The sequence below is a fragment of the Melospiza georgiana genome, chromosome 31 (assembly GCF_028018845.1).
Source record: "Melospiza georgiana isolate bMelGeo1 chromosome 31, bMelGeo1.pri, whole genome shotgun sequence".
In the NCBI taxonomy this organism is placed as follows: Eukaryota; Metazoa; Chordata; class Aves; order Passeriformes; family Passerellidae; genus Melospiza; species Melospiza georgiana.
Window position 1 is genome coordinate 3,100,915 of NC_080460.1, and position 18,474 is coordinate 3,119,388.

Below are 18,474 nucleotides of genomic sequence, written 5' to 3' on the forward strand. Positions count from 1 at the left end.
CAGGCCGGATACCTTTTCTGGGCAAAATAAGCCTGAAAAAGGACCCACATTAACAGAGAATTAACCCTTAAAAACAATAACCTGTTGCATATTCATGCACCTCATACATGATGCATGAATCCCATTCAAACACAGGATTCTGTCTGGGCAGTGTCAGCTTCTTGCTCTGAATTTAACAGCATCTCCAGGGCTGAGTGAGGTAGGAAGAAGTTCATTTCTTCTGATGAGACAACAATAAATTCTCTTTCTCTGAATAATTCAGGTGTCCTGTGGCTGCCATCTCAGCGTGACACATTCAGCCCTGATTGGCCAAAGAGTCAAAACAATTCACAGGGAACCAATGAAACAATCACCTGTTGGATAAACAATCTCCAACCACATTCCAAAGCAGCAAAACACAGGAGAAGCGAATCAGGTAATTATTGTTTTCCTTTTTCTCTGAGGCTTCTCAGCTTCCCAGGAGAAAAATCCTGGGCGAAGGGATTTTTCCAGAAAATGTGAATGCCACACCAGCCTTGGCGCACGGAGGTGGATTTGGGCTCGGTTTTCTTTCCTCTGTTGAGTGGAGAAAATGATGAGGAAAGAGAGACAAGAGGGAAAGAGAGGAAGAGCAGCAAGGAAGGAGGCAAGGAAGGGAAGTGTGGTGGTGTTCACTGGGGTTCCAGGGCGAGGGAAAAAATGAGAATCTTGACTCCATGTTTCAGAAGGCTGGTTTATTATTTTATGATACATATTATATTAAAGTGATGCATTAAAACTATACTACAATAGAAGAAAGGATTTCATCAGAAGGCTTGAAAGGAATAGAAAGGAATGATAACAAAAGCTCGTGACTCTCAGAGAGTTTGAGACAACTGACTGTGATTGGCCATTAATTAGAAACAACCAACATGGACCAAGCAAAGATGCACCTGTTGCATTCCACAGCAGCAGGTAACCATTGTTTTTCTTTTCTTCTGAGAAGCTTCTCAGCTTGTCAGGAGAAAAAATCTTAACAAAAGGATTTTTCATAAAATACATCTGTGATAGGCAAGAATGGCCCTGTCTGGTCCTGAAATATTGAATCCAGGAGATGCAGCAGCACTGACAAAAATCCTGCTTTTGTCAACTCAGCTCACATCATTTGAGCAGCTCGAGGAGCGGTGCCAGCACAGAAAGTTTGCCTGGCATATGCTCAGGTCCTACAGGGAGGAGCTGCCAGCAAGGCTTTGCAGAAATGATTACAGGAGCAAAGAACGAGGCTGTGCTGCCCTTCAGCTCCTTCAGGGAGAGCTCACAGATGTTCTCCCCACTCCCTTCCCCATCACCTCCCGACACCATGGGTCCCACTCCCACCGTCCCAGGGTGCTCCAACCTGGCCTTGGGCACTCCCAGGGATCCAGGGGCAGCCACAGCTCCTCTGGGAATTCCATCCCAGCCCCTCTCCCAATATTTCTTCCCAAAATCCCATCCAAACCTGTCCACGGAATCCTGGAATGGTTTGGGTTGGAGGGACCTCAAAGCCCATCCAGTCCCACCATGGGTCCCACACTTTCCATGGACCAGGCTGCTCCAACCTGGCCTTGGGCATTTCCAGGGATCCACAGCTCCTCCAGGAATTCCATCCCAGCCTCTCACCACCTTCCCAGCCAGTAATTCCTTCCCAATATCCCATCCATCCCTGCTCTCTTGTAGCTTGAGGCCATTCCCTGTGCCCTGTCCCTCCATCCCTTGTCCAAAGTCTCTCTCCATCTTTCCTGTCTCCTTGGAAGTCACAGTTTCATCACCCGAACCTTTTCTTCTCCAGACTGAACTGATGCCTTTTGGGGCTGCCTAAAAACAGAGTCAGACAGAATTAAGGGACTAAAAAGCATTTCTATTGATTGAAGGGCCTTCAGGTACATTTAGGGTGGTGACTACACCCAAAACGGACTCATGGGTTTTCACGCTTCTGTAAGTTTGGTCCATTTGCATATTGGGGGTTAATCTAATTACAGCTTCAGCTAATGAAGTCATTTACCTCAAATTTGCTGCCCCAAACTGACTTTTGTTTAATTTCTGGGCCCTGAGGCAGTGAGGTGTCCTTGGTTGCCAGGCCTGGAGAGGAATTGTTGTGTCTGCCCAAAGTGGGAGAGCAGCAGCTCACACTGGGTGTGGAGCTCAGAGTTACGCACTAAAGAATTATGGGATTACAAATACATAAAAAATATAAAAGTTAAAATCCTAAGCCATCAGAATAATCCCAATTTTCTCCCAGCAGAGCTGCTCCATCCATTTGACCCTCCAGCAGCTCCAGCTCCTCCCTGTGCTGGGGCAGCTCTGCAGGTGAGGTCTCACCTGAGCAGGGCACAATCCCCTCCCTGACTTTGTGGGGAAATTTCCTGATTTTCCATCACTTTCTGGAAGTTTCCATCACTTTCACTATCACTTTCTGGACATCCCAACTCCCTGCTGGCATGAAAACCCTGCCCCAGGTTGGTGAGCTGGCTCTGTGTGGTTCCAGCACAAAGGTTTGTCACAGCTGACCTGGGTGAATCCTGCAGCCTCATTAAACACCCAATAAATCCTTTTTTTTTTTAAATGGTCTCTTGAATTTTTAAATCTTGGAATTGCTAATGCGCAGGCTGGGGATGTATGGAAATGGATATTTCAAAACTGGGCCCTAACTAGAAGCAGGGTGATTTGGATAAATGATTTCGCTTTTCTTCCACCTTTTAATTAAAACCATTCTGTGCTCCAACACCTTCCTTTAATAAATGGCATTAGGTGCCATTAAATTCCAGGGATTACTCCAGGTTAACTCTCTCCTTTCTGGGATTTCCTCAGCTTTTTTTTGCTTTTTTCTTTACTCTTTTGTCCTGCCACGTCTCTCTCTGCAGATACTTTTCTTATATTTAATTCTAAAAGAGTCCTGTGAAATAGAACAGCATTGTCCAACCTATTTGTCCTGCCAGAAACACAAAGGGGAATGAATGCCCACTTGTCATGGAGAGGGAGCAGGAATAGGATCTGGAGTGAAAATCTCGACCTCAGGGTGTGTCACCTGGGCCCTGAGCTGAAAAGGAGCTGCTCCCCATCCAACACACGTTCCATTGTTATTCTCAAGTGCAATCCTTGTCCCACAAGAGGCTCCTTGGGGAACTCGGGGGAAGGAAATTGGTTTGAGGAGCTGAGTGCCCTTGATGTCGATGGGTGTGAAGGATGCTCAGCCTCTGCAAAGGGAGCTCTGGACCAGGCTTTGACCTGGCTGGGAAGAGCTGGGATAATGAGGAGTTTCAGGGCAGGGTTTCCTGGTGGTGCTGCTGGTGTTTCCTTCACCTGTCAGGTCTCCTGGGTGAATCTTCTCAGCTTTTTGTCATGTGGAATTGTTGGTGGTCAGCCCAGGGGCTTGCAGGAGGGAATTATTCCATCTGGGAATTGAGGGAAATTGGAAGATTCCTGTGAGCAGCAGCATAAGGGGCGATGGGGAAGAAGAAACAGGAAAGCCTCATAAATGCGATTGCCTGGCAAAAGATTTGGAGAATATGGAAACTATAAGTGAGATTGAAATGAAAGCAAGCTTTGAGATCCCTCAGTTACTGAACAACTGGAAAACAATGGTGTGGCTGGCTGAAGGTGATCCCCTTTGGATGGAACAACACCCTCTGCTTGCAGACAGGCCCAAGGGTCAGAGCAGACCCTACAGCTTGGCAGAAGGGCCCAAAGAGGAGTTTGTAGGGTTTAAAATGTACCACAGGATGGTAATGTAATGATTGTTATAGGCTGTATGTAAATGCTGTAGGATTTGTATCTTGTACTGGATTGGTTAGTGAGAATTAGAATATTCAACACAGAAGAAGATTTATTGTGTTGTAATGGGAACTTCGCTCTTTTACCCTCTCATCCTCTCTCTTTCTCTTCTCTCAGGCCTGCTCTGAGCTGTGGCTGCAGCTCCCAGCAGGGCCCTGCACTTGGCCCTTTGCAATGAACCCCAAATTCCATGACCAGAAGAAGATTTATTGTATTGGAACAGGAACCTTGCTCACTCTGTCATCCTCTTTACCACTCTCTTGCCTTCTTTCTCTTTACCACTCTCTTAATCCTTTTGGGGCCTGCTCTGAGCTGTGCCTGGCAGCTCCCAGCAGGGCCCTGCACCCAGGCCCTTTGCAATAAACCCCAAATTCCACCACTTGGCTTCAAAAATCTCTCATCCCCATCCATCCCGACCATCCTATCCCGACACTCCTACAAATTTAGAATTTGTTTCATTTCCAACATTTGGGCTACAAGAGAGGTGAGCCGTGGGTGGAATCACACCCGGGGATCCACAGGGGTTTTCTGCACTCGGGTTTTAATGCACCAGCCCAAGACAGAAGTCATGGATTGTTGACAATTAAACACTTAGCACATGAAGAGCTGGAGATAAGGACTTGGATACGAGTTCTGTCATCAATAATTCACAGGACATTAGAGCCTCAATGTCAGAAGTTGTACCAAGCACGGCCCTGACAGGGTATTAATGAAGCTGCTCCAGCCATTACACGCAAATTGCTAATTTATTCATCATTTACCAGCGCTGGGGAGAGGGGGGAAAGGGAAACCCAAGGTGTGAACAAAGCTGCAGATCCCTGAGCTCTAGATCTGTTTCATCCTTGGAGAACGAGTCCAAATTAATTGGGAATTTTTTGGGTTTTCTGTGCTGATTAAAACTTCCCCATTTCTTCTCCTTTGGCAGTGGGTCTGTTTTCATCAGAAAATGTAAAATTAAAAAAAAAAATAAAAATTGAGGGGTGGCTTATTTTGCCCAGAAAGAGGCACCTGTACTGGTGCCTTAACTCTTTGTTTTTATTGTCTCATGTTGTCCTAATGCAAATAGTCCAAATTATTGTAACTCTAAGTATGGAAACATAGAAGAGAGTAGGGTCTGTTTTCATCAGAAAACGTAAAATTTAAAAAAAAATTAAAAATTAAGGGGGTGGCATTTATGCTGCAGAGTGAAAGCTCCCATGGTTCAGCTCAGATTCTCAAGTTTTTTGCCTTGGAATTGATGAAATTTTCCATTGGGGCATCATGGGATTTTTAAGGCAGGAAAATCGTGGCCAGCTTTTGGTGGGAATGTGGGGATTTTGAGGCTCAGTCAGTGGTAGAAGAGGAGCTCCTGGCTGTGCTGCTTCAGCTCCTGTAGGATCCAAGGATTTGGGAAAAAACATCCCTGGAATTGTGTGGAGCTCCTGTGGACACTGCTCTGCTCACTCCCAGACCTGGCAGGGTTTCAAATGGACCCATCCTGGAGAATTACCAACCCCAGGTGGAATAAATAACTGCACACTTCAGCTTTTACATTTATTGGGAATAATAAATATGAATTCCTGCTCCAGTGCTCCTGGCTGCGATGCAGATGGGGTTAACTGAGATATGGGAGAGGTATTTTCAACATCACTTATGATAATTAAGTTCTGAATCTTGTTTGAGGGAGTTGTGTGTGCTGCTGTCCAACCCGGAATAAAAATAGTGATTAATGATGATATTTTTCATATGCAAATGAATATCTGATCTATAGGTAGCGAAAAATTGTCATAACAGAACAAACCAAGCAAGGGTTTTTATTCAGAAGTGAATATTTATGCAGTGTGGGTGCAGATGCAGTCTGGATGCAGATATAGGGGAGGACAGGTTGGTTTCCATGGATTGTTTTGTGGGTTATTATTTATTTTTCGGAATGGAGTTGAACTCTTGACCCATCCTATATCCCAGGTTTTTCCTGCTCCTTCAGAGGATCCTGGGGCTGGTGACTCCATCTGGGATGGATTTCAGGGACAAGCAGCAAGACAGGAATGAAGAACTGGGATGGAAGGGCTGGAATCTGACCTTGAGATCTGTGCAATTTTAATTTTTGGTACACAGTGGGATCATCAGAGGAATCACCCCCACAGATGTGGAATGCTGAGCAGGAAGATCCTGGGCCACAGTGGGAAATATTTTAGATATTTAAAACTTAAATAGCACCCGATGGTTGGCTCATGACTGACTTTATAAGGCACTGACACCATTCTGGGAGTTGTTCCCCAAATAACTGATGGGGGTGTTTAGCACAGGGACGGATGGAAATGGCACAAATATCCAAGTTTTAGGAGCTGTTCAGAACAGGCCAGTGCTGCCCTCTGAGCAACCTGAGTGTGCTGGGGCCAGAAATGGTCCCTGAGGGATCCTGGCCCTGCCCTGAGCATTCAGTTCCTTAGAGTTTTTGGCTAAAGAGGCTCCCAGAGCCAGCTCAGGGAGCTGCTGCTGCCCCTGCCCCTGTTCCACATCCTCTGGCACCTTTCTGATGAGCTGGGAATTAACCCAGTCTTGGTAAACTGGGAATTGACCCAGCCCTGGAGAACTGGGAATGAAATCAGCCCTGGTGAACTGGGAATGAAACCAGCCCTGGGGAATCAACCCAGCCCTGGAGAACTGGGAATGAAATCAGCCCTGGTGAACTGGGAATGAAACCAGCCCTGGGGAATCAACCCAGTCCTGATGAACTGGGAATTAATCCAGCACTGGTGAACTGGGAATTAACCCAGCCTTGGTAAACTGGGAATGAAACCAGCCCTGGGGAATTGACCCAGTCTTGGTAAACTGGGAATTGACCCAGCCCTGGTGAACTGGGAATGAAATCAGCCCTGGTGAACTGAGAATGAAACCAGCCCTGGGGAATCAACCCAGTCCTGATGAACTGGGAATTAATCCAGCACTGGTGAACTGGGAATGAAATCAGCCTTGGTAAACTGGGAATGAAACCAGCCCTGGTGAATTGACCCCACCCTGATGAACTGGGAATTAAATCAGCTCTGGTGAACTGGGAATTAACCCAGCTCTGATGAACTGGGAATTAATCCAGCCCTGGGGAATCAACCCAGTCCTGATGAACTCGGAATTGCCCCAGTGCCGGTGAACTGGGAATGAACCCAGTCCTGGGGAATCAACCCAGCCCCGGTGAACTGCGAATTAAGCCATTCATGGTGAAGTGGGAATTGGCCCAGCCCTGGTGAACAGGGAATTAAATCAGTCCTGGTGAACTGGGAATGAACCCAGCCCTGATGAACTGGGAATTCCAGCCCTGGTGACCTGGGAGATGACACCTGGGAGGTGGCACAGCCCAGGTCCCACCCTGGCTCTGGGCTGGACCCGCAGGATCCCAGCCCCTGCTGCGATGAGAGGAGCTCAGGAGGAACGAGGTGTCACTGATTCTGCATCTTCACTCCTGCCCTCTTTATCAAAGTCGGTGTTTTTCTGACTAAAAGGCACTTGGATTTAAAAAGAAAAAAATTACAGGCTGCGAGGCAGGGGATTAACCCTGTCCCAGCCGCAGCAGGACGCAGAGTGTTTACATTTGGAGTTGCTGCCTGCAGTCAAATCAAACGCCTTTTGTGGGGATGATCGGTGTGATCACAGCCCCTGCACCAAGATCTCACTTTTAACCTGCAAACCTTCCTTTTCCTGCCTCCCCTCCCACGGGAATACAGAAAAAAAAATTTAAAAAAAGAAAAGAAGAGCAGTTTAGAATTTGCCCAAGCCAAACACACAGGTCAGGTGGATTAGAGCAAGCTCAGGTTGGCAAATCCCAAAGGGGAGCAGATGTTTTGTTTGGCGTCCCTTCCCGAAAATCCCACGCCATGAACATCCCATAATCCAGGGCAGACGGAGGGAGCCGGGCAGGGGACGGACGGTGGGCAAAGGCAATGCTGTGTCTTTAATTTTCTTTTCCGAGAGGGAAGCGAAGTCTGCAGAGCCATGACAGCCTCGCTTGTTCAGCCTTTAATGCGCGCTGGGTTTTCTCCAGTGGAGGGCACTCGGCGCTCCGCAAACTCCATCCTCGGCACCCGCCAGCTCCGGAGCATCATCGCTCTCTGGAAAGCCTCGGAATTAGACGAGAGCTGCCTCTCAGCACAGCTACAAAACACTTTAAACCCGACCAGCTGAATGGAATAAACCGAGCCTGCGGGGCTGCCGAGCCGGGCTCTGGCACAGCACGGGAGGCCCTGCGGAGGATGGATCGCGGTGCCCGGCCATGGCAAGAGGCAGCAGCGGCACAATGAGGGATGCCAGGCACCGCCAGAGCATCGCTCCTTCCTCCCGCAGAAGTTGGTTCGTCTCCATCGCCTGCTCCGGCTTTTCTTTCCAAAAAATCGCCACTTAACGCCGCCGCTCCTCTGATGACTTCCACAATGGCTCTCAGAGCTTAGAGTCCCTCCCTACCCCCCCCCCACACTCCCCCCATCCTTCGTCCTGTCTTCCCCACCCCCAACCCCTTCCCTTCTCCTCTTTTCCCTTCCCCTCGTCCCCCAAAAAATTCCGGCTGCTCCTCTCCGGGGAACTTTGTGGGGTTCCTGGCGGGCAGGGCTGGATGGCGGCGGGGCGAGCGGCAGCGACGTGAGGATGCTGATGGTTTAAAGAGGGGAGAGAAGGAGGCGAGGGGGAAAAAGCCGAAAAAATTTTTAAAAAGGGGGAAGAGAGAGGAGAAAACATCTGGAGGAAGGCGAAGGAGGACGCTATTGATGACAAAAGGATGGGTGAGTGAACTTTTTGTGGTTTGCTGGCTGGCACAGCTGCAGCTGTGGGGTGGATTTTGCAGCTGGATTATTCGGTGGTGGCGGCGGCGGGGAGGGGGGGGGGGGCAGCAGCCAGCGGCGCATTCCGCTGTGCCAGGTGACTCACGGCACTGAAAAATCGCCTTTTTAGCCCTTGTCCCCCCCTCCGGGCACACAAACACAGAGACACACACACCTTTCCTCCCGCAGTGGCACCCACGGGCGGCTTCCTCAAATCCCACCCCCGCACCTGCAGGGCACCTTTGGGGTCCCGACCCCCCCCCAAAAATCCCTGCCGGCTTCACATCCCCCCCCGGCACCGTTCGGGCTGGGTTTAGCACTTGGCAGGATGTGGGAAGCGAAGGGGAGCTGTTTGCTTAGGTGGGTTTTGAAGAGGCTGAAAAGATGCCCCCGGTACCTCTGCTACATCTCCAGCAGTCATTTGGCAGTCGGGGTTTTTTTGGAGTGTGACAGGTTTATTCCCCTCCTTCCTTCCTTCCCCATCCCCAACCCCCGAGTCTGTAACAGCCAGAACATATTTCTTTCTAGCTGGCTGCTGCTGGCAAAAAGAAGGAGCAAAAAAAAAAATATATAGAATTTAAATTACAAATCTACCCATTAAACTGTAAGGCATTCCAGATCAGGAATTGTTTTTGCAGGTTTAAAATTGGATTAAAGACCTGCAGCACCGGGTTGGTTCTCTGTGAGTGTGTGTGACAAATAATAAAGTGATTATTTATCAAGGAGATATGAGCCTCTGAAATATTTCCTGTTGGAAGAATGCATTTTCATTCTCAGCAAGGCTGCAACTCTGGGAGGCAGCAGCCCTAAAATTATTCCAGGCGTGCAGATGGGTGTTGGGGGTTCTGACACCCCCTCCACGCCCTCTCATAATTATTCAGGATTCCATAGATTCAATTATTACATATGTCCTCACATCCAGCGCTGCTGCATGACAAACATGACATCTTAAAGGCAAACCCTTAAAATCAGTCAGGAGAGGAGAATTGAAAGAGAAATAAAAATCCTCCTTTAAACTTTCTGGGTTTGCTGCTCTCTGGAGGTGTTGGGGTGGGTATTTTCATCATCTGCTGGATTAATTCAAATTAATAACTGTTTAGGTATTCACCTAATGAATTAAATGAAGTTTAATGGGTTAAGGTTCATTTGAAAGGAATATGTCTCCTACCTTTACCTGGCATTGGGGTCCTGTGACAGCATTCCTGGTGCACTTCTCTGCGTGGACAAACTTTGTTTCTCTGCATCTATTTCTATATTTTAGGTACATAAAACTCACGAGTTTTACTTAAACCTACTCCTAAACCCGAATCACTCAGTGCAAAAAGTAAAAACCTTCACTTAGTGCCTCGTTTTACAATAAATACAGGTTACAAAGGTGGATCCAAACTTCAGGAGAAGTAGATTTCCCTGTTTCTGAGGTAATTTTGGGGGGACTGGATTTGCAGTTGCTCTCCTTGGGGAGCACGTAGGAGCAGGAGCTCTGGCTCATTTCCTCTCCAGCACTCTGGAGCATCCAGCACAGTGACTTGACAAATATGTTTATTGTTCAGAGCTCAGCACAGAGCACTGAGGACACCCCAGCTCCTCGGAGAGCTGGAGGACAGGAGCACAGAGGGGAGGAACAGGCTCCTGGAGCTCCTGGAGAACCCTCAGGGTCATCATGGTGCTTCTCTTTCATTTCCCCACCTCAGCTGGGTCCTGAATTTGTTAATGGGGAAAATCCCAGGCTATAGGGTCAGAGAATCCTTCAGGATTTGCCCCATATCCTCCCATTTCCCACCCAACTCAGGATTTTCCATACCTGGGTCTACTCCTGGGTCAGGGGTCTGGAAATCTCAACCCTCATTCTGGAGAAGCTGCAGGCTGTACAGAGGAATTTTACCAGATTGAACAGCAGAAAGATGCTCTCTTTAACATTCAGGAGAAGCTGAACATTCTCCAACAGGGAGGCAACAGATCCAGAGGAAAAGAAGGAAAGAAAAGGCTGGAAACCTCATCCCCTGCTCCTCCTCTAACAAACTGGGTGCATGAAAAACAACCAGGGGAGTCTGGTGGTAGCGAGGGCCACCAGACGAGAGGAGGCCAGGCAGGCACTCCAAGGATGGAGATTTGCACCACAAAGAGATGAGGCAGGAGGCAAACAGGTTTGTGTCTCCCAAATCCCCAAATCCCAGCTGGGCTCAGGCTGTCCCCAGTGACGCGGTCATCTGGTCATTCATGACGTGGTCATCTGGTCATTTATCTGCAAGGTTTTCCAACCAGATGGTGATCTGCTCATTTATCTGCAAGGCTTTCTAATGGTGTGGTGACCTGGTAATTTATTTTCAAAGCTTTCCAATGGAGTGGTGATCTGGTCATTTATCTGCAAGGCTTTCCAGCAGTGTGGTGATCTGGTAATTTCTCTGCAAGGCTTTCTAATGGTGTGGTGATCTGATAATTTGTCTGCAAGGCTTTCCAACAGTGTGATAACCTGGTGATTTATTTGCAAGGTTTTCCAATGGCATGGTGATCTGGTCATTTATCTGCAAGGTTTTCCGAGAGTGTGGTAATCGGGTATTTTATCTTCAAGGCTTTCCAATGGTGTGGTGATCTGGTAATTTATTTTCAAGTCTTTCCAACAGTGTGGGGATCTGGTCATTTATCTGCAAGGCTTTCCAACGATGTGGTAATCTGATAATTTATTTCCAAGGCTTTCCAATGGCATAGTGATCTGGTAATTTATCTGCAAAGCTTTCCAGTGCTGTGGTGATCTGGTCATTTATCTGAAAGGCTTTCCGATGGTCTGGTGATCTGTTAATCTATGACGTGGTGATCTGGTTATTTATCTGCAAGGTTTTTCAACTGTGTGGTAATCTGGTAATTTGCCTGCCAGGCTTTCCAATAGTGTAGTAATCTGGTCATTTATGATGTGGTAATCTGGCCATTTATCTCCAAGCCTTTCCAAGAAAGGCGTGGTGATCTGGTCATTTATCTGCAAGCCTTTCCATCTGGTCATATATCTGCAAGGCTTTCCAATGGCATGATAACCCGGTAATTTATCTGCAAGCCTTTCCAACGGCGTGGTGATCTGGTAATTTGTCTCCAAGCCTTTCCAACAGCCCTTTTTCCCTTCGGCTCTTGCAGGTTTCCACGTGACCAAGCAGCGGGGAGGCTCCAGGGCGCTGCTGGGGCTGCTGCCCCTGGCGCTGCTGGCGGGGCTGGCGGGCGCGCAGCGAGCCTGCCCCAAGAGCTGCCGCTGCGACGGCAAGATCGTGTACTGCGAGTCGCACGCCTTCCGCGACATCCCCCACAACATCTCCAGCGGCTCCCAGGGCCTGTCCCTGCGCTACAACAGCATCCAGAAGCTCAAATCCCACCAGTTCGCCGGCCTCAACCAGCTCATATGGCTCTACCTCGACCACAACTACATCAGCTCCGTGGACGAGGACGCCTTCCAGGGGATCCGCCGGCTGAAGGAGCTGATCCTGAGCTCCAACAAAATCACCCACCTGCACAACAAGACCTTCCACCCCGTGCCCAACCTCCGCAACCTGGACCTGTCCTACAACAAGCTGCAGGTGCTGCAGGCGGAGCAGTTCAAGGGGCTCCGCAAGCTGCTGATCCTGCACCTGAGGTCCAACTCGCTGAAAACGGTGCCCATCCGCGTTTTCCAGGACTGCCGCAACCTCGACTTCCTGGATTTGGGCTACAACCGCCTGCGGAGCTTGTCCCGCAACGCCTTCGCCGGCCTGCTGAAGCTGACGGAGCTCCACTTGGAGCACAACCAGTTCTCCAAGATCAATTTCGCCCACTTCCCGCGGCTCTTCAACCTGCGCTCCATCTACCTGCAGTGGAATAGGATCCGCTCCATCAGCCAGGGCTTGACGTGGACCTGGAGTTCCTTGCACAACTTGGATTTATCGGGCAACGACATCGCGGGCGTGGAGCCCGGCACCTTCCAGTGCCTGCCCAACCTGCAGAAGCTGAACCTGGATTCCAACAAACTCACCAACATCTCCCAGGAGACCATCAACACGTGGATCTCGCTCATCTCCATCACCCTGTCCGGGAATATGTGGGAATGTACGCGGAGCATTTGCCCCCTGTTTAATTGGCTTAAGAATTTCAAGGGAAACAAGGAGAGCACCATGATCTGCGCGGGCCCCAAGCACATCCAGGGCGAGAAGGTGAGCGACGCCGTGGAAACCTACAACATCTGCGCCGAAATCCAGGTGGTGGCCACTGAGAGGTCCTACCAGGCCCCCAGAACCCCCCAGAGACCCGTGTTCATCCCCAAACCCACCGTGTCCAAACTGGAGAGCCACCAGCCGACGCCGGTGACGCCGAGCCCTTCCGCGGACATCCCGACGCCCGCGGTGGAGCCGGAATATGAGCACGTGTCCTTCCACAAGATCATCGCGGGGAGCGTGGCCCTCTTCCTCTCGGTGGCCATGATCCTGCTGGTCATCTACGTGTCCTGGAAGCGTTACCCCGCCAGCATGAAGCAGCTGCAGCAGCACACGCTGATGAAGAGGCGCAGGAAAAAGGCGCGGGAGTCAGAGAGGCAAATGAACTCCCCTTTGCAGGAATATTACGTGGACTACAAGCCAACAAACTCTGAGACCATGGATGTATCCGTTAATGGATCTGGGCCCTGCACCTACACCATCTCTGGCTCCAGGGAATGCGAGGTATGAACCATGAATCCTCCTAAAACCATTTCAGCTGCTGGGAAGGAGAGGTAAATGTTTCGAAGCTCTTGAGGTGTCTCTGAATGTGAGAAAGATTGATGAGATTTTGGGGTTTTGGGTTTTTTTTTTTCTTGCCTGCGTCGGGGTTTGCTCTGTGGAAGGTTCTCTGGTGTTAAATGACAACAGGCAGGGAAGGGATGGTGATTATTTTGAATAATTAAGACTTATTAAAAAAGCGATTAAGTTGGAGTCAACAACTGTGATAAAGGCATCTGGAGTGTTGTTGTCCTCCTGTTTGCACCCATTTGATGAGCTGTGGCTACAACAGAATCCTATTTTTAATGGACTGGTAGATGCAGAGGAGCTTAAGAGCCTTTTCTGGTTTAAAACTAAATATGGAAACCTCTTTTCTCCAGACGCCACATCAAATCTTGAGGGGTTTGTGGCCTATTTAATGATAAAGCCAAAGATTTCCTGCATTTTTGGTCTGGTCCAGGAGCAAACCAGGGGACAACAGGACTGCAGCAGGATCTTGGAGTTGTTTTCCTGGAGCCAGCAGGAACACGGAGGCTCCTCTGGACTTGAGCCTTTGTCAAACAGCATGTTTGGGTTGGGAGAAGGGGATTCTTGGAGGGTTTAATTGCATTTCAGTGATCAGTGGAGGCTTAGACAGCCCTGCTGGAGCTGATTCCCACAATCTTGATTTGACTCAGCAACATGGGGAAACGCAATCAGGAAAAGCTCTCAGCTCTCTTCTCTTCTGCTGTCCAGCTTGGCAAGGAAATTCCAAATTGCTGTGTTGCTCCACTGCTGTGGATGCAGGGGATGGGTTTGCTTGGGATGCTGCTGTTTGTTTGGAGCTGGCAAAGGAGGATTTGCACAATTCCACTGCAGTCCTGCTCACTTAATCCTGATTGTGACGTGGCACCAGGTGGGCTTGGCTTCCTTGGTTGTGGATGTTCCACCTGAGGGTGTTTCGTGTGCCTGTTGGAGTTTATTCCCCACAGGTTGTGGTTGGTTGTGGGAATTGTGAGCCCTGGATTTGGCGCCTGGGTGTGGTGAGGATGAGCAGGATGGGATCTGGATAGTTCAAACCCCGATGTTTTGAATTGAATTTTGAATTTTGAACCCAATTCTCTGACAATGTGAGAGGTTTCATATTTGGCGCCTGGAGTCCCCAGGTGGTTTTGGACTGTGGAGTTTAAGGGGAAGGAATAAAAATGCCGTGATTTGGAGTTGCTTTCTCTGGTGCAGTGCTGTCTTCAGAACAGAAAACCACTTTCCACGTGCCTGTTGGTGATGGATCAGCTCCACTCATGTGCCTGTTGGAGTTTTTGTGCAGGTTGGGGTTGGGATCTGCAGTTCTGGGATCTGGATTGTTCAAACCCAGTGTTTTGAATTGAATTTTGAATTTTGAACCCAATTCTCTGATAATGTGAGAGGTTTCATATTTGGCACCTGGAGTCCCCAGGTGGTTTTGGACTGTGGAGTTTAAGGCGAAGGAATAAAAATGCAGTGATGAGGAATAAAAATGCCATGATTTGGGGTTGCTTTCTCTGGAGCTTGTTGTCTTCAGAGCAGAAAACCACTTGCCACGTTCCTGTCATTGCTCCAGGAAAATGCAGAATTGGAGGTGTGAGGTTTGCTTTATTCACTTTTACAGCACAAGTGGAAAATGAGTGATGTTCAAGTCATTTTGAATTCCCCCTGTTTGTCACACCTGGTCTGGGAGGCTCTGCCCCCTTCACACTCAGGTTCAACACCCCTGAAGTTTCATTATCTTGAATAAATGTTGTTTAATTTGGTGGGAAACAGATGAATGTGAATGTGCACGTGGTAAATGAGAATCCAGGAAATGCCACCACCAACCCCGATGCGTTTTGGATCCCAGAACACAGGCCCGATGTTTGGCAGGCTGGAATTTGGATAATTCAGATTACAGCAGGCAATTTCAAGGTCCAGGAGGTGCTGTAACGTGGGGCCAGCCTGGTGTAATTCCCCCAGGGGTTTGTGGTTGTTACACACAGCATTAAACACCAGGGGACCCCAGCTCACCTGGATTCCAGGTGCTGTGGCAGCACCAGAACGGTTCCTGGGTTTTAATTTGGGTTAAATTACGCTGATGACAACAATTTCTGGTTTTTAACTTGGGTTAAATTAAACAACGATGGATTAATTTGGGTTAAATGAAATATTAATTAATGGACTGAGGGGGGTTTGTGGTGTAAATCAAACTGTTTGGGACACCCCAGAGCTGTCTCTAACAGGTCACTCTGTGTCCTTCTTGAGCTTCCAGTGGCTCTTTGCACACCAATAAAATCTGGAGGATGATAAAGACTTCAGGAGGTGGAAAGCAGATCATTGAAGGCACATGTAGCAACCCAAAGCCCCCACTGAAATCCTGTCTTCAGCTTGGATTTGACATTCTGCGTCTCCATAGCTACAAGGTTCCACTTGTAAGAGGAGAGATATTCAATGTACAGCACTTAAAAATGGTTTAAAAAAAAATCCCTTGTAGAGTCTTCAGCGGTGGAAAGGGTTTGTGTTTGGTGGAAGGAAAAAAAAAAATAGGAAATGGAACCTCTCTTTATTTCGTAATTTACCCGTGCTTGTGGAAAAACTATTATTTTGTGCAGGTGTGATGCAGCTCAGGCCCATCCCTCATTCCCTGTGCTCAGCCTCAGCTTTCTCCCAAAAATAGAAGCCCTCAGAGGGGAGAGGAGTGCCTGGATCCCTGTGTGAGGGCAGGCAGGCTCCAGGACTCATTGATTGATTGATTGATTTTACCTCTTTTAGCAAGATTTTCCAAAGCATTTTCTGCTTTCGTGGGTTCAACCCCTGTGCTGAGGGTCCAGGAATGGTGTGGGTTTGGGAAAAGGTGATGGATCAGCTCCATTTGGAGTGGGAAAGGGAAGGGAAAGATTGATGAGATTTTGGTTTTTTGGGGTTTGGTTTTTTGCCTGCATCGGAGTTTGCTCTGTAGAAGGTTCTCTGGTGTTAAATGACAACAGGCAGGGAAGGGATGATGATTATTTTGAATAATTAAGACTTATTAAAAAAGTGTCGGACTCTGGGGTGGGGTTTGGGGTCGGGTGAGCCAAGCTGGCACCTTCACAGGGATCAGTTGGGGTGTGGGAGCATCCAGCTCATGTTATCCATAAAACACTGATTTTCCAAGGCAGAAAAGGAGTGGAAGAATCCAGCTCATCTCATCCACAAAACACTGATTTTCCAAGGCAGAACCGGCCTGGGAATGATGCACTGAGGTATTTCCACAGCTCTTTTCTCCACAGCTTTAAAATTCCATGAGGCTTGGAGCATCCAGAGGTGGGAGCTGCTTTGTGGGGCTGCATTTCCCATTTCCCATTCCCTTTGTAGGGCTGCATTTCCCATTCCCGGCCCCAGGAATGCTCCCCTGTGCTGGGAATGGGAGCCCAAGGCAGGCTGGCTGCAGGCAGGAGTGGCTTTGGCAGCGCTGGGATTACAATCACTGACACCTGGGCTCTCTCTGCTCAGTCTCTTGGCAGGGCTGGATGAAATGACTGGATGCTCCCAATTTGGGCTCTGGCCATGCAGTTTAGCAGAGTGCTGCTCCCCCAGCCTGGGGTTTGCTTTGTGCATCTCCCTCCCTCTCATTTTCCCATTTATTTTGTGCTTTTTCTGGAGATCTGGAAGCTGTGAAAAGGGATTTCACAAAGCCAGCCACGGTGCTGTGCGTTTCGTGCGTGTCACACTCACAGAATGGCTGGGAAGGTGCTGTGGGGAGAAGGAAAATGTTTAAATGTTTCTGTCTCCTGGAAGGTCATTGCTGTCCCCTTTCCCAGGCTGGCAGGGACACAACAAACAAGAGGCAGACAGGTGAACAGATTTTCTGTGTGAACTGAGCTTTTTTGTGCGAACTGTGAGGTCGCTTTTTACACCTCTCCCTCTCCATGTCTGGCCGTACCCCACAGTGGATAAACAGCCACCTGTTTTTATTGTATATTTATTTGTTAAACTCACAGGGACGGCTCTGCTGTGCTCTCCACAGGGCTGGGTGTCACCTGCGCTCACAGCTTTTAAATCAGGCACTCAGCAAGGAAATCTGCTCCTTTCCCCTCTCTCCATTGGGAGGAGATGCATTGATAAATTGAATAAATTTACAATTTATAAATAAATAAATAAATAAATGGAGAAAATACAAATGTAATATGTATATAAATATAATAAAAATATAAATGTAATTTATAAATAAAGAAATAATTGATAAATTGAATTAAAGATACGCAGGCTTGGTGGGGCTGCTGCAGAGCTTCTGCTGAGCCTAATTTAAGGGAAATGTTGACATGCTGGTTTTTATTATTTATTTATTAAACATCATGGTGTTGACATGCTGGTTTCTCTTATTTATTTATTTATTAAACATCATGGTGCTGCTTGAAGCAAGAGGATAAACCAGAATAGTTTCTATCTCCAGAGAGGGTTGAGGGTGAGGTTCCAATTCCATTTTACATTGTAAAATGGAAATTTTACATTATGTAAATTAATTTAACATTAATGTAAAAATTTTACACTTTTAAAAACTCTTAAAAGAGCAGCGGTTGGGTTTCCTTTGGTCATCAGCTGAGCCTAATTTGAGGGAAATATTGACACGTTGGTTTTATTATTTATCTATTAAACACCATGGTCTTGACATGCTGGTTTTTATTATTTATTTATTTATTAAACACCATGGCGTTGACATGCTGGTTTTTATTGTTTATTTATTTATTAAGCACCATGGTGTTGACATGCTGGTTTTTATAATTTATTTATTTATTAAGCACCATGGTCTTGACATGCTGGTTTTTATTATTTATTTATTTATTAAGCACCATGGTCTTGACATGCTGGTTATTTATTTATTTATTTATTTATTTATTTATTTATTTATTAAACACCATGGTGCTGCTTGGAACGAGAGGATAAACCAGAACAGTTTCCAGAGAGGGTTGAGGGTGAAGTTCCAGTTGCATTTCTCTGACTCAGCATTAAAAGGGGCGCCCTGGGAGCTTTATTTCCCTTGGCATTGCAAATATAACCCCAGACTAAGGAGAGGTGTGATGGAGAGGCGCCACTGAGGCAGCAAGAAAATGCACAGGGGCAAAATTTCCCTGCGAAATTCTGTGTGTGAGAGTTCCCAAAAAGACGTTCCCAAAATGGAGCGGCCGCGTTTCCGGCGGAGCTGAGCCAGCTGTGCCTCCTGCAGCAATTGAGGGCTGCAGATTTGGGAA

At 47.9% G+C, this 18,474-nt stretch overlaps 1 protein-coding gene across 2 annotated transcripts in view; it reads left to right on the forward strand.

The window, feature by feature from the left end:
• Positions 1-7,400: 7,400 nt before the first annotated feature.
• The window catches only part of LRRTM4 (leucine rich repeat transmembrane neuronal 4), a 119,088-nt gene continuing 108,014 nt past the window's right edge, over positions 7,401-18,474 (forward strand). The window contains exons 1-2 of one of the 2 annotated variants that reach the window (XM_058042525.1): positions 7,401-8,513; positions 11,676-13,272. In XM_058042525.1, coding sequence (XP_057898508.1) covers positions 8,510-8,513; positions 11,676-13,228 — 1,557 coding nt within the window. In that variant the 5' untranslated portion in view covers positions 7,401-8,509 and the 3' untranslated portion in view covers positions 13,229-13,272. The remainder of the gene's footprint in view (positions 8,514-11,675; positions 13,273-18,474) is intronic. The other variant, XM_058042524.1, reaches the window with a different exon arrangement.